Source organism: Solea solea, chromosome 12 (assembly GCF_958295425.1).
Source record: "Solea solea chromosome 12, fSolSol10.1, whole genome shotgun sequence".
Classification (NCBI taxonomy): Eukaryota; Metazoa; Chordata; class Actinopteri; order Pleuronectiformes; family Soleidae; genus Solea; species Solea solea.
This window is the reverse complement of record NC_081145.1, coordinates 28,284,948-28,301,700: the sequence shown is the minus strand read 5'-3', so window position 1 is coordinate 28,301,700 and position 16,753 is coordinate 28,284,948. Positions and strand designations below refer to the sequence as shown.

General features: G+C 40.6%; 1 protein-coding gene across 1 annotated transcript; it reads right to left on the bottom strand.

Moving 5' to 3' along the window:
• Positions 1–4,372: 4,372 nt before the first annotated feature.
• LOC131470670 (GRAM domain-containing protein 2A) lies at positions 4,373–16,188 on the bottom strand. The gene is made up of 12 exons (XM_058646641.1): positions 16,041–16,188; positions 14,295–14,409; positions 11,604–11,661; positions 10,294–10,366; positions 10,089–10,192; positions 9,659–9,757; positions 8,917–8,988; positions 8,207–8,266; positions 7,586–7,721; positions 7,165–7,258; positions 6,540–6,641; positions 4,373–5,906 (listed from the first exon to the last, which is right to left on the bottom strand). The coding sequence occupies exons 2-12, from the start codon at positions 14,399–14,401 to the stop codon at positions 5,858–5,860; spliced, it is 954 nt and encodes a 317-aa protein (XP_058502624.1). The 5' UTR covers positions 14,402–14,409; positions 16,041–16,188; the 3' UTR covers positions 4,373–5,857.
• Positions 16,189–16,753: the final 565 nt, after the last annotated feature.

The following is a 16,753-nucleotide window of genomic DNA, read 5'->3' as shown; positions in this document are numbered from 1 at the left end:
AAAACGTCATAGGTTAGTATGTCGTCCAAAATGTGACAAAAAAGTCAAAGAATAGTATGTCGTCCAAAATGAGACAAAAACGTCATAGGTTAGTATGTCGTCCAAAATGAGACAAAAAAGTCATAGTATAGTATTGCGTCCAAAATGAGACAAAATTGTCATAGTTTAGTATGTCGTCCAAAATGAGACAAAAAAGTCATAGGTTAGTATGTCGTCCAAAATGTGACAAAAAAGTCATAGTATAGTATGTCGTCCAAAATGAGACAAAATTGTCATAGTATTGTATGTCGTCCAAAATGAGACTAAAAAGTCATAGTATAGTATGTCGTCCAAAATGAGACAAAAAAGTCATAGGTTAGTATGTCGTCCAAAATGTGACAAAAAAGTCATAGTATAGTATGTCGTCCAAAATGAGACAAAATTGTCAAAGGTTAGTACGTCGTCCAAAATGTGACAAAGAAGTCATAGTATTGTATTTCGTCCAAAATGAGACAAAAAAGTCATAGTATTGTATGTCATCCAAAATAAGACAAAAAAGTCATAGTTTAGTATGTCGTCCAAAATGAGACAAAAAAGTCATCGTATAGTGTGTCGTCCAAAATGAGACAAAAAAGTCATAGTATAGTATGTCGTCCAAAATGAGACAAAATTGTCATAGTTTAGTATGTCGTCCAAAATGAGACAAAAAAGTCATAGTATAGTATGTCGTCCAAAATGAGACAAAAACGTCATAGGTTAGTATGTCGTCCAAAATGTGACAAAAAAGTCAAAGAATAGTATGTCGTCCAAAATGAGACAAAAACGTCATAGGTTAGTATGTCGTCCAAAATGAGACAAAAAAGTCATAGTATAGTATTGCGTCCAAAATGAGACAAAATTGTCATAGTTTAGTATGTCGTCCAAAATGAGACAAAAAAGTCATAGGTTAGTATGTCGTCCAAAATGTGACAAAAAAGTCATAGGTTAGTATGTCGTCCAAAATGAGACAAAATTGTCATAGTATTGTATGTCGTCCAAAATGAGACTAAAAAGTCATAGTATAGTATGTCGTCCAAAATGAGACAAAAAAGTCATAGTACAGTATGTCGTCCAAAACGAGACAAAAAAGTCATAGGTTAGTATGTCGTCCAAAATGAGACAAAAATGTCAAAGGTTAGTACGTCGTCCAAAATGTGACAAAAAAGTCATAGTATTGTATGTCGTCCAAAATGAGACAAAAAAGTCATAGTATTGTATGTCATCCAAAATAAGACAAAAAAGTCATAGTTTAATATGTCGTCCAAAATGAGACAAAAAAGTCATAGTATAGTATGCCGTCCAAAATGAGACAAAAAAGTCATAGTATAGTATGTCGTCCAAAATGAGACAAAAAAGTCATAGTATAGTATGGTGTCCAAAATGTGACTAAAAAGTCATAGTATAGTATGTCGTCGAAAAATGAGACAAAAAAGTCATAGGTTAGTATGTCATCCAAAATGTGACAAAAAAGTCTTAGTATAGTATGTCGTCCAAAATGTGACAAAAAAGTCTTAGTATAGTATGTCGTCCAAAATGAAACAAAAAAGTCATAGTACAGTATGTCGTCCAAAACGAGACAAAAAAGTCATAGTTTAGTATGTCGTCCAAAATGAGACAAAAAAGTCATAGTATAGTATGTCGTCCAAAATGAGACAAAAAAGTCATAGTTTAGTATGTCGTCCAAAATGAGACAAAAAAGTAATAGTATAGTATGTCGTCCAAAATGAGACAAAAAAGTCATAGGTTAGTATGTCGTCCAAAATGAGACAAAAAAGTCATAGTATAGTATGTCGTCCAAAATGAGACAAAAAAGTCATAGGTTAGTATGTCGTCCAAAATGAGACAAAAAAGTCATAGGTTAGTATGTCGTCCAAAATGAGACAAAAAAGTCATAGGTTAGTATGTCGTCCAAAATGAGACAAAAAAGTCATAGGTTAGTATGTTGTCCAAAATGAGACAAAAAAGTCATAGTATAGTATGTCGTCCAAAATGAGACAAAAAAGTCATAGGTTAGTATGTCGTCCAAAATGAGACAAAAAAGTCATAGTATAGTATGTCGTCCATAATGAGACAAAAAAGTCATAGTATAGATTCATTTCTTCTGTTGTTGGATCTATCAGCAAAGGTCAGGAGGCTTCAGGAGTTCAGGGCTGTGGTGGACAACTTCGTCACCTGGTGTGATCTGAACCACCTCCAGCTCAACACAACAAAAACTAAAGAGCTGGTGGTAGATCTGAGGAGAACCAGGACACCAGTCACCCAGGTTTCCATCCTGGGGCATAATGTGGACATCTTTGATTGCTACAAATATCTGGGGGTTTTCATAGACAATAAACTGGACTGGACTAAGAGCACTGAAGTCCTATAAAACAAGGCTCCGCTCCTGTAACATCTAAACTGTACAACTCCTCCCTCTGATGATTGGACTCTTATGGTTATCTATAAAAACAAAGACACAAACTACAGTATACTAACTACTCATCCTCATTGTTAACTATTTGTATAATGGATATATTTCTAGATTGTCTACTTTATTATTGTATTATTTTATTTTATATTTTATTTCATTTCAATGTATTGCCTATTTTACTGTTTTATTTATATCTATATCTTAAGTCCTTGTTTCCACTCATGCTGTATTTCTATTCTATTTCACTTTGCACTGAGCATCTGGATAAATAAATAATAAAGTATTCTGATTCTGAAAATGCCGGCCCCCCTCCACTAGATGGCGGTATACACTCATTATTATCAGTCATCCATTTGGTCACAAACTACACAAAATAAAGTCCTTTATCTTAATCAAACACTCGCCCAGTTTTCATTATTGTTGCAGAATAATTTCACATGGAAATGACGTGATAATAAACCAGTGTTTGCATAAACATGTGTATTTATTTATGTGTTTTATGTGTATGGTAAAACATGGCAGTTGAAATACAGGAGTCACATGACCAAAATGGCCTTTGATACATCATGATGTATCAAAGGACAAGATGATGCATCAAAGGACAAAATGATGCATCAAAGGACAAAATGATGCATCAAAGGACAATATGATGCATCAAAGGACAAGATGATGCATCAAAGGACAAGATGATGCATCAAAGGACAAAATGATGCATCAAAGGACAATATGATGCATCAAAGGACAAGATGATGCATCAAAGGACAATATGATGCATCAAAGGACAAAATGATGCATCAGAGGACAAGATGATGCATCAAAGGCAGCAAGGCCTATCTGGACTGCATGAACCTGCTGATGGTGGAGACCTTCAAGCTGGAGGTCTGTGAGGCCCGGTGGGCAGCCAAGCTCAAATACCTGGATGTGAGCATGGAGACAGAGATGGCTGTGAGGGAGAACGTCTGGAGGAGACGAGTACAGGAGCTGGAGAGCGAGAGCTGGCTTTCAGAGACGACGTCTGGAGGAGACGAGTGAAGGAGCTGGAGCAGGAGAAGAGGAGGGACACGGAGGAGTGGCAGAGGAAGGAGGACATTTGGAAGACGGCAGAAAGATGGGAAAACAACCTCATCTGTGAACTTCAGCAACAAGTGCAGCTGCTGAAGGAGGAGAAGACAGACTGGTGGATGAATGAAAACCAACTCGCCTACCAGGTCTGGGCCTGAGACCTCCAACCTCCTCACCCCTTTACTCCCCCTTTACTCCCCCCTTACTTTAGCCACTCCCCTCCTGACTTTATGTACATATCTGAAGTCATGAAAGACTGAAAGACAGAATTTTATTTGAATTGCCTAAATATAAGTGATGTAATAAATGTTATAAATATGTAAATGTTATAAATATATAAATGTTATAAATATGTAAATGTTATAAATATATAAATGTTATAAATATGTAAATGTTATAAATATGTAAATGTTATAAATATATAAATGTTATAAATATGTAAATGTTATAAATATATAAATGTTATAAATATGTAAATGTTATAAATATGTAAATGTTATAAATATATAAATGTTATAAATATGTAAATGTTATAATATATAAATGTTATAAATATATAAATGTTATAAATATGTAAATGTTTTAAATATGTAAATGTTATAAATATGTAAATGTTATAAATATGTAAATGTTATAAATATGTAAATGTTATAAATATATAAATGTTATAAATATGTAAATGTTATAAATATATAAATGTTATAAATATGTAAATGTTATAAATATATAAATGTTATAAATATATAAATGTTATAAATCACATCTGCTTCTGTGTGAGTCAATAAAGAGTATAATTGTTTACAGTTATTTGTGTTTAATGATAGAATTCTAAACTACTGTCCTCATATTTTGTTTACATATGTAACGTCAACAAGGTCAAGGTCAAAGGTCAAAGGTCTCAGACACCATTTATTAAATGGACAGTTCAGACAGTTTGTACTGACAAAAGTCACATATCTGTACTTTACTTTGTTAGTTCTATATTTCTAGCATATTTCCTCTAACTCTCTTTGTGACGCGTTACTAGCAAATAAAATCACAAGAAGAAGAAGAAGAGTTGATATTATGGTCTTATTCAGAGCTTTACACTCCAGTTTTCACCCATTCACATGCTGCAATCACTTTTTTAAGTGCATTTTATATCAGAAAATGACGTTTATACTTAAGTTCAGTAAATGTCTTATACTTTAAGACTTTTACTTTAGTAATATTATAAAAAAGTCACTTCAACATTCAGCTTTAATAAAGTTTTACAAAAACGCAAAGACTTCTGGGATATCCTCGATATGTATTTTTGTCGACGACTTGTCCAGACGACCAATCACAGAGCTTAGCTTCAGTCATGTGACTGTTTCAGCATTTATTTACATAAATTCCGTGTACTAGTAAGGCCATTCTGCTCACTAGTGTCTTACTAGTAATCATGTTTGACACCGAGTATCAACCAAACCTTACTGGTAAACTAATGAGCCGCACTAGTAACACTACTAGGCCCCACTAGTTGGCATGTGTCAAGCACTAGTAGCCCTCTGGATCCTACTGGTAGTTCCAAAATGCCCACTAGTTGTACTAGTTAGGTATTCGTACCTCGCTAGTACTACTAGTAGTTCCAAAATGACCAGTAGTAGTAGTACTAGTAAGATGTGTTTGACATAACTAGTGTCAAAATGTCTACTGTAGCACTAGTGAGGTAGTTCGGACTTCACTCACTAGTGCTACTAGCTGTCCTACAATCTTATTCGCCGTCTATTGTCTTCATTAGCTTCAGTCATGTGACGTGTGCCACAGCGACGGTCATGTGACCTCTCCACGCTCTTTATCTACGCGACTCAAATACAGACATCGACTTACAAACTGTACAATGTTACCGAAGCATCACAAAATAAACCACTTCCTGTACTTTGGGGGCGGAGTTTAGAAAAGAGGGTCGGTGAGAGGAGGTGGCATGTATCGCTATCTTTTCCAAACTTACTGACCCGAGCTTTAAGACGAGACATTTTCAAAGAAAACAAAAACGTAATCCTGTCAGTCATCAGTGGCTCCGCCCACACCCGACTCACGTCCCAGCGTGCTGTCGTTTCCCTGCGTCTCGTCTCGACATGTCCACCGAGACACACACAGGTCAGAGGTCAGTCTACGGCTTGTGTCGACTACTGTGACGTCTCTATGGCAACAAACTGCCAGCGGGGGTCAGAGGTCAGCTGCTGCTGACAGACGGTTCAGTCTCCGCCGGAGAGCTTTCGCCTCTCACCACACACCGCCGCCCCCTAATGGCCAGTCTACTGAAGTGCAGATTCAATCCGTGGACTGCGTTGACTCAGTGTTGACTCAGTGTTGACTCAGTGTTGACTCGGTGTTGACTCGGTGTCAGGTTCCTGTCCTCTGATTGGTCAGCCAGCACGGCGACTCTCCACACCTGCAAAACCAGCAGCACGTCAGTTCACTCGCAGTTCAGGCTTTTTTTCCATTATCGACTCAGTCACGTTGTTTTCCATGAGTTTATGGCTCCTCCTTTAAAGTGGGCGGAGACGCATTAGCAACGGCTGCGGGAAACTGCCATGACGTGGTTTTCTACATGGGCTTATGATCACCGGCTTTCAACAGTGCTGTCTCTGAATCCACCACACTCCTCTGTTCAAAATGCACATGTTCCAGATTAACATGTTCTCAGGATTATTAAGTCTTTTTAACTTTAATCTACAGTTCAGCTTTGTTCACTTTGATTCTTGTGTCGGACGTCGCGCTCATGACTCTTCCGTGACGACACTCTCTGAACAATCACTGGGATTTGGGATTATAAATAAAGTTTAGGATTATAATGAGATTTTTGATTCTAAATAGAGTTTGGAATTCTAAGTAGGATTTTCTAGGAGTCTTTTTAACTGATCTACAGTTGGACATTGTTGACTTTCAATCCCAGAATTGTGATTTTGATCTGAGATTTATGACTTTTTATAATCCCACACAACCTTTGTGAAAGAAATGGAAGTTATTCTAGGGATTATTATGATTATTATCTGTGTGTGTATGTGTGGACCCGTGTGTTTACCTGTCTCTCAGTGTGGGCTGGCTGCTCAGGAAGCTGAGCTGCTGCTCCAGACGACACACTCTGAAGGCCAGGTAACAGGAGGACAGGACGAGCAGGAAGACACTGAGACACACACACACACACACACACGTCAGCATCACAACCTTAACAAATATTAAACACAAGTGTGCAAGTCATTTAGGAATTTAATTCTGATTATGAATTTAAACCCCAGAAATCCAACTATAATCCCAAAATTCGGACTTTTTTCCTCTTAGAATTCTGACTTTCCCCCTCAAAATTCCAACTTTAATTCCAGAATTCTGATTTTTTTTTCTCTCAGAATTTCAATTTTAATCTCAGAATTATATTCCCAGAATTCCCAGAAATTAGAATTATGATGTTTCCCTGCAGAATTCCAACTTTAATCCCAGAATTTTAACTATTGTCCCAAAATCAATAACAGAATTCTAACTTTTATCTCAGAATTCTAATTTATTTTCTCCCACACCGCGCACTTTATAATTTTATTTAATTTTCTTTAAAACATTAGCTTTTATGTTTGAGTGTTCTTGTTTTTATACTTGTCATTGCAGTGGAAACTGTGGCGTGTGTTAAAGTCTCAGGTTTTTGTGACGGGACTCACAGGAGGATGAAGAGTTTCAGCAGCTGATACTCCACGGGATCCAGTTCAGGTACTGGTTCTGTCAGCAGGATCTTCTCCGTCTCCAGACTGATATCTGAACACACAAACATGGTTTAGAACATCACTGTGTCCAGCTCTGAGGTCTTCCAGTCACTCTTGATTGACAGGGGGCGGGGTTAATCTCAGCTCAGGGGGCATTTCCCAGATGAAAGGACATATGGAAGCGAATCACATTCACCTAAAATAAAAGATTTTTTTTCAGGGTCGGTTTTTACGGGGTCTGTCGTGGGTTAACCTTTAACCTTCTGTCTCTCGACAAAAATCTCAGCCTTTAAAATAAATATTTCAGGTGAATGCGTTTTTGCAGGAACGCCCCCGTGACCTCGGAGTTCCGACTACAGATGGAACGCAGGATAATCACCAGAGAGTGTGTGTGTGCTGAAGGGCTCGTCGGGGGCGAGGCTGGGGGCGGAGTTTCCCAGCAAGTCAGGGAGGGAGGCGGAGACAGCAGGCAGCGACGGCTTCCTCCTCCACTTTAACACCTCTGGAAACTCGTCCTGACAGACACACACACACACAGTCAGTCAGTCTGTGTAGTTTTTACCATGTGACTATTTGACTTGTATTTATTCATTTTTATAGATTTTATGTTTTATACCTTTAATGTTGCACCCTGTTTGTTTGTTTTCAAATGTGCTCGAGAAATAAAGTTGACTTTAACTTCAAAATCATACATTCAGTATAAATTCAGTCTCCTCAGTCCAGACATTTTTCACCACGTTTCTTCTTCTTGTGTCTCAGGATTGTTTGTATCTGTGGATTGTTTCCAGGTCAAAGGTCGTGTGTCTCAGGCTGTCTCACACTGATTGTGTGTCAGGTTGTCACGCAGCCACAAAGATCCTGACGCTGAGCCGAGTCATCACTGTCACACTTCCCTCAGCTCACGGCTGTTTAGACGGCGTCAGCGCAGCACACGTGAGTCTGATTGTCTGTGACTGGAGATACAAATGCTGCGTGAGTGAATGAGTGAATGTTACGTTACCATAGACAGAGAGCTGGGCTCCTCCAGGTACTGCTTCAGACTCAGACTCTTCCCGTCCACCTACAGAGGAACAGTCACAAACACTGGAATCATGGGAACGTTGTGTAGCTAATGAAGTCAACAACATCGCAATAACGTGTTCACCTCACGTGTTCACCTCACGTGTTCACCTCACGTGTTCACCTCACGTGTTCACCTCACTATCAAACAGCTTTTTCACTCTCCACAGAGAAAATCACTGATTTTAGCTGCTGCTCTTCTGCTGCCTCGTGTGGTCACTTTGTGTCACTGAGGTCAATCTGAACAAAGGATTTCAAACACCGAATCAACAAAATAAGACATTAGAACTTAGTAATGGAGGCAGCAGTGTGTGTGTGTGTGTGTGTGTGTGTGTGTGTGTGTGTGTGTGTGTGTGTGTGTGTGTGTGTGTGGTGTTAAAATCACTGATTTTCTCTGTGGACTTTGGTGTAGGAGAGTGAGCGGTTTACAAAGCAACTAAAACAGTCAGTTCATCGTCATAAAATAACGTCCAACACCAAAATACAGCTGCAGACACGTTCTTAACATAGTCTTTTGTTAAATGGCCTTCGTGTTTTCACTGAGCGTGAACACAACCCTGAACTCTCCGAGGGTCAGTAGATTAAAACCATTTCCATATTATACAACAATCAATTCTGATTCAATGCCGTGATCAGGCTGAAAGCACGGACCTGCAGGTGAGTGCAGATCCTCCTGAGGACGTCATAGACACTGTCTCTGGACAGAAGGGACACAAACACATACTGCAGACAGAGGGACAAAATAGAAGTCACTGCACACGTCAAAAAACTGCAACATCAACATGTTTTTAGGGACATTTACGATGATTTTCAGTTGTTTGGTCCACAGTGGATCAGAAAATGTGTTTTTTTGAGGAAAAGAAACCACACGGACACTGACGGTATAAAACAGTTATGCAATGAATGTAACGGCCATTTATTCATCTATTCATTGATGAATTACTGAAAGAACCCACAGTATTGTGCCCCCTAGCTACCTCAGCTAACAAGTAATGTGGCGCTAACGTTAGCTAAACTGCGGCCTTGCACCCGCAACCCCCAACTTTTCCTCTATAGCTAACTTAGCTTGTAAGGCTACTAATGTGTCGATTGCTAGATAAACCTAGATCGTTGCTAGCTTTGACTAAGCTAACGCTAGTGCTTGTACAGCTACTAAAGTGTTAGTTGCAAAAGTTAGATAGACCTAAGTGATCGCTAGCTTTGACGTAGCTAACATAGGTTTCATCTTATTGCAGCAATGCGCTAGTTATGTTAGATAAACCCTGAAAATACAAATAAGTAGAAGATGTGAAAGCGTTAGATATGACACTGTTGTTATGAAGGATGAAGCTGTTATTTATTTATCTACTTGTTTTTGTTCATGTCTTCACTCTTCTGTGGTCCAGTCCGTTACCTTCTGTCCAGTATCCATGGTGATGGCCAGACCGTTTGGTACCAGACCTGCAGTCTTATGTTTCTTCACCAGACGAACCGACACGACAGGAATACAAACCTGCACACGCAGGTTATTTCAGTCAAAGCAGTAAAATACTCATTACTTCACTTCAACTATATTAAAAACTAATAACTGATGTTCAATAGAACATGTTTTTAATTGACATAATATTTTCCTTTTAAGCTTTTCATTTTCACAGGAAGAATTTAAAAAATATAAACGTAAGAAAATAAGAAACTAAGAACTGAACCTGAATCTTTGTCAACAAGTTTTTACTAAATGAAATATATTCATCTGGAAGTGACATGAGAATCATGTGACTTGTATTGTGAGTGGAGACAAAAACAATATTTTTTCTCATAATTGGATGAAAAGTGTCTTCACTGACCTTGATGTCTTTACCAAACAGGTTTGCGTAGAAACACAACCAGTTTCTGGAGATGTAGAGTCGTCCCTGCAGCAGGATGTCCCTTAACAAGGCACAGGAGTACACTGCAATGGACAAAGACAGGGGAGACATGTCCATCAGACATGAGCTGTCCCAGGTTAAATATGGACTGAGTGAGGACAGGAGATGTCCTCTGAGTCTGTACCTTTCATCAGGATCTCCTCTTTTGGGACAGTCTTGAACAGTTTGTGATACTGAGAGTTGTACTTGCTGACAGTCTGTGGAATGAAGCAGGGACAGCATCAGTCAGCCAACGAACACACTAACAAACCAAACTAATAAAGACTCAACCAACCGACCAACCGACTGTCCAACCAACCAACCAACCACACACCTAACAAACCAAACTAATAACCACTCAACCAACCGACCAACCAACAAACCAACCAACCAATCACACATAACAAACTAACAAACAACCAAACAAATAACCACTCAACCAACCGACCAACCAACCAACCAACCAATCCCACATAACAAACTAACAAACAACCAAACAAATAACCACTCAACCAACTAACCAACCAACCAACCAATCCCACATAACAAACTAACAAACAACCAAACAAATAACCACTCACTCAACCAACCAACCGACCAACCAACAAACCAAAAAAATAACCATTCAACCAACCAACCAACCGACTGTCCAACCTTCCAACCAACCAACCAACCACACACATTACAAACCGACAAACAACCAAACAAATAACCACTCAACCAACCGGCATCCGACCAACCAACCAATCACACACCTAAAAAAACACCTAACTAACCAAACAAACACTCAATTAACCAGCCTCACACCTAACCAACCAACCAACCAACCAAACAAATAGCAACCAATCAACCAACTGAACACACAATCGTCTGACCAACCAACCAATCGACAAACCAGCTAAAATCCAACCAACCAATCGATTGACAAACCATCAACTAACCTACCACACATCAAACAAACCATCCAATCAACTAACCAAACACAATTGTCTGACAAACCAACCAACTAACCAACCCGTCATTCACCTAACTAATTATGGTCTGTCACTCGTTCTATGTTCATGTGAGGGTTACTGATGTGATGAAGGGGTGAAGGATCACACTTTAGTTTGGGATCATGATATTTAGGTCAGAGGTTTCATCATCAAACCCAGAACCAGCAGCACCTGCACGTCTGTTCTCTGAGAACCAGACGCTCACTTCCTGACTTCCTGACTTCCTGACTTCCTGTTCCTGTCTGAAACAACAAAGACTCAAAACAAAACAACACAACAGACACTGAACTGTTTTCAACACAGACTGTGATCTCAAACCTCAACCGTTTTCAGGGATTTTAGCTTGTGTGGACACAGGACCTGACTTGACTTGTTCAGCGGAGTCGCCCCCTGGTGGCAGTGTAAGGTTCCCACGGAGACCACTACACTGTGTGTGTGTGTGTGTGTGAGAGACACTCACCGATCCTCTGTAGCACTTCTTCACGTCTTCATAAGACAGGTCATCGATCAGCTGCAGCCTGCAGGACACATGACATCACATCCTGTGAGAACAGACAGAACCCTGCTCCAGGGTTATGATCATGTGACCACAGTCAACCTTTCAACCCTGAACTGAGGACGATGAAGAGTCAGAGACAGAAGGAAACAAGGCGCACATGCTCATTTAAAACAACAAGACACTTCCACACATTTAGCCTCAGAACAAAAGGACCCAAATGGATCACTCTCCCACACACACACACACACACACACACACACACACTCACTCACTCACTCACTCTGATTGTTGAGGTTGTTGAGCAGCCTTGGTTTTCCCTCCTGAAACACAGTGAAACACAGTGAAACACAGTGAAACACCGGGGTGATGCGTGGCCATGCGTTCCACTGTGTTTCCACTGTGTTTCCACTGTGTTTCCACTGTCATGTGACTTTCTCGTGCCACAGTGTCTACACACCGTGACGGTGTTATCCACTAACTATCATCATTATATTTGACAGGGAAGCCAAAATGCTCCCAAACAGGGGATTTAAATGACGCGTTCAAGCTCCTCCGTTCCTCCGCTCGCCACGACCGCGCTGTGTGAGGACTGAACATGCGCATAAATCAACCCGCGGTTCACGTGTGTGCCCAACCGAAGATATTGATCCGAACGGATCACGGATCAATGATGACCCCTTGCACCACTAGTCACTTAACCTCAGTGACACAAAGTGACCACACGAGGCAGCAGAGGACCAGCAGCTAAGATCACACAAACACACACACACACCTGTCATGGAGGTTGACCATGTAAATGTTGTCATGACAACAGGAGGCAAATCAATAGGAAGTTCATGCAAAAATGTCAAAAGCCCACAAACAGTGGACTGAGCTGCACTGTAAAAAAACAAAAAACAAAAAACAAAAAAGACAAGTGACTTAGAATGAAGAACTGGAGCAGAGAACGTTCCCACACACACACACACACACTGGAGTTTAGAGAGACAGAGTGGGGGTGTGTGTGTGTGTGTGTGTGTGAAAGAGGTGATTGTTTACAAGACACACACACACACACGCACGCACACACACACACACACACACACACACATGCACAAAGAAAGCACTAATTATGCACACAGTGAGTGTGAATGGTGAAAGTGGAACAGAATGTTCACACTGGGACAGGAAACTGTTGTCTCACTGAGACTAACTGTCATAATGTGTCTGAATCAAATGTATTATGGGATGCTGGACCAGAACTTGAGAGAGAGTGACTGAACCAGCAGTAACCAGGATTTTTGTCTGTACACAAGATTTGAGACTTGAAATGAAACCACTCACTCTCCCACACCAAAGTCCACACAGGACACAGCAGCTGCTGGTCCTCTGCTGCCTCGTGTGGTCACTTTGTGTCACTGAGGTCAATCTGAAAAAAGGATTTCAAACACTGAAGTGACAAAATAAGACAACTTAACAACAACTTAACTTGAACTTAAAAACAAATGTCTTGTACGTTTTCACGCTATTGTCAAATGAGTTCACACGACGCCGATGAAGCGAATCCACTCCGTGTTTTAGATCTCGCACCACGTGGTCGACATTCCGCCGCTGCACACAGGAAGTGATTCTGCAAACCTGAAACTTCTTTGTTTTTGTTTTCTAGTTTTGCCCGTTTTCAGATGAGGGGGCGTGGCAAACTTCACGATGATGAACAAACAGAGGCGGAATGATGACATCATCATCATCACCAACAGCAATAATAATCAACAAAGGTTACGTACTGCAGCTTTAAGCTGGTGTCGGTTTTATTGGGTGGTGAAGTTAAAATCTGTCGTTCCTCACATGACTTCAGCTCCACACACACACACACACACGTGTACATGCACACGCACACACACACGCACACACACACGCACACGCACACACTGATCCTGCAGCTTGTTCTGTACGTGACAGGAATAACAGAGACACTGAGGCTTTCCCTCTCTGTATTGTCTCTCCTGCACGTCCTGCACTCAGCTTTCATCGCCTGCCAAACACACACACACACACACTGATGAGGAGGAGGCGGGCTTTAGGTGACGTGTTCACTCCTCTGTGCAGCTTCATTGTCATTGTTCACGCCCACATCGCAGAACTGAACGCTGTTTGGAAAACCGTATATTCAGTTAAAAAATAATAATTCAAATAATATTCATATTTAGAGGGAAATAGACGCAACATACGATTGGACACCGGTGTGATTGACAGCTGCTGTCGTCCAATAGGAGCCTGGCTGCAGGTGACGTCTGTTAACTTTGCTGTTTCACTCGTTAAAATGACCTCGAGACAAATTACGGACAACGTCGCCTCTGTGTTTGTGTGTGAGGGAAAACACAGTTTAAGAAAAGGGAAAAAAAGACATTACCTTAAGTCTACACATGTTTGTTTCACTGTGTAAACTACACGCACTCACACACACACACACACACACTCTCCCACACACACACACACACTCACACACACACTGATTGTGTAAACTTCAGCTTTCAAAATTCTCCATTCCCATTTTTAAGTGACACAAAATGACCACACGAGGCAGCAGTGGACCAGCACTGACTTTAAATCACTGGCTTTGGTGTGGGATAGTGAGCGGTTTCATTTAGAGACTTGCACACTGCAGTTTCTCACCTGAAAGGCAGGGGGCAGTGTCCGTCCTCCTCCCTCGGGGGCTCCAGCTCCTGCGGGGGCAGGACGCTGATGTCATCACTGTGCTCCGGGTTCTCTGACGTCATCATGACTCCGCCTGCAGAACGAGGGACATGAATCATGACACTGCAGTTTACTCTTTCACCACAAGAGAGCGTGTCTTTACTCTAGTACTCTTATTTCACAATAAAAGTACTACACTCGGTGCTATATTTCACAATAAAAGTACTACAGTCAGTGCTATATTTCACAATAAAAGTACTACACTCGGTGCTATATTTCACAATAAAAGTACTACAGTCAATGCTATATTTCACAATAAAAGTACTACAGTCAGTGCTATATTTCACAATAAAAGTACTACAGTCGGTGCTATATTTCACAATAAAAGTACTACAGTCAGTGTACAATGTGTAGTACAGTGTGTAGTACTGTCATTGACCGTGTGTAATACAGTGTGTAGTACTGTCACTGTCAGTGAGGAGCTGGAGGGTGTGGGTGAGGCAGGGCTCTGATTGGTCGGAGGACGTGTCCCCCGTTACCATGGAAACTGCTCTGATGTCAGCGTGTGAGTGAGTGAGTGAGTGAAAACGTGAAAGAAATGCAAAGCTAACGAATGCTTTCTCCGTGCGCCACTTCGACAGGTGACTGATTCCACGTGAGCACACGATTCTTAGGAACCGCAGGGAGGAAGTGAAGCAGTGTTGTCATGGAAACAGGCATGATCCCCCCCCCCGCCCACACACACAGTCCTCCTCCTGGTTTCCATGGAGCAGTTTGCTCTTGCAGGAGCTTCAGTCACTGATTAAATCAGATGACGCCTCGGGGACGCATGTACGTCCTGAGACGACACGATCTCAGTGGACTTCAAGTTAAAAAAGAAAGTGTTTTTTTACCTGTACCTGCTCTGACGACGTTCAGCTGAGCTGATGCTAAAATGTGATGTCAACAGACTGACAGAGACTGAACTGTAGATTCAAGTTAAAAAGACTTGGTAATGAGACGATGATAATATCGGATCGCGACATAAATATCGTGATATCATATCACGACATAAATATTGTGATAATATCGTATCGCGACATAAATATCATGATATCGGATCGCAGCATAAATATTGTGATAATATCGTATAGCGACATAACGTTCAGATATGTAAAATTCAGTGTTTGAAATCCTTTGTTCAGATTGACCTCAGTGACACAAAGTGACCACACGAGGCAGCAGAGGACCAGCAGCTTCTGTGTCCCCGTGAGCTAAAATCACTGAGTGGTATTTTCAAATTCATGATTATATTTCGTTAAAATATTCGCAACGACAGACATTTGTTTTTAATTTGTGCACATCCTCTGAAAAACGTACAGATACAAACTTAATGTTTTATCGCAATAACATTTTTTTTTAAAGCAATAATTAGCGCGACGATTGTCGTGTGAGCGTTACAGCCTTAAAAATGTGACTTCTATCGTCTCTATTGCAGAAAATATCGCGATAATTATTGATATTTTGGAGTCACAGCTCATTTAAATATTTATGATTCAATTCCATTTGAGCGCGAGACGTTAGTGTCAAATTATAATCCTGGATTATTTTAATTCCCACAACAAAAAAAAACGCCTTTAATTTTCTCTATCTAATCAGATTCAGCTGTGATCGTTTTTAAACCTGTTAATCCGACTACACTCAGTAATCACACACACGCGCGCGCACACACTCACACGCGCCTACCTGTGTATATGTATATACGGTTTAGTCTTCCCTCAGGTCCGCTGACAGGTGATGACCGTCCGTCTCTCTCTCTCTCCTCTGCTGCCGCAGAGTCAAGTTCACAATAATTTACTAAAGAGACCGGAAACAGGAAGTGGTCTTCAAAGTAAAGCCAACAAATGGTGACTTCAAAATAAAAGTCTCAGTCAAAGACGTCGATTATAAAATACAGACACAAAAAAGACGTTACTGAGCAGGAAATTATGTCATCTTCATCATCATCATCATCATCATCTACTCTGTAACTTCACACAACACTGAGGAGGAAGAGGAGCAGGAGGAAGAGATGGAGAACAAGGAGAAAGAGGGAGAAAAGAGAGGAGGAGCAGCAAAAGGAGAAAGAGAACCAGAATGAAGAGGAGCAACAGATTTTCTAACTGAACTAAACTTTTATTTTTCATCTGCAGAGCAGCAGCGCCTCCCTGTGGCCGCTCAGCCACACTGCACCTCCTCACCTGCTCCACAGCGACCTCTGCTGACCTACAATTATGTTAAAGTTATTATTTGAGGATCAAATAAGAAACAAAACACGACAGTTAAACCAAAGTGAATCATGGGCGATAAATAAAATAAAATGAGATTTATAATCAGATTACAGCCGTGATCTGATTACGTGAATCAGTTTGACTTGTGACCGAGCTTCAGTGTGTCGTTCCGTCTCTGAGGAAAATATT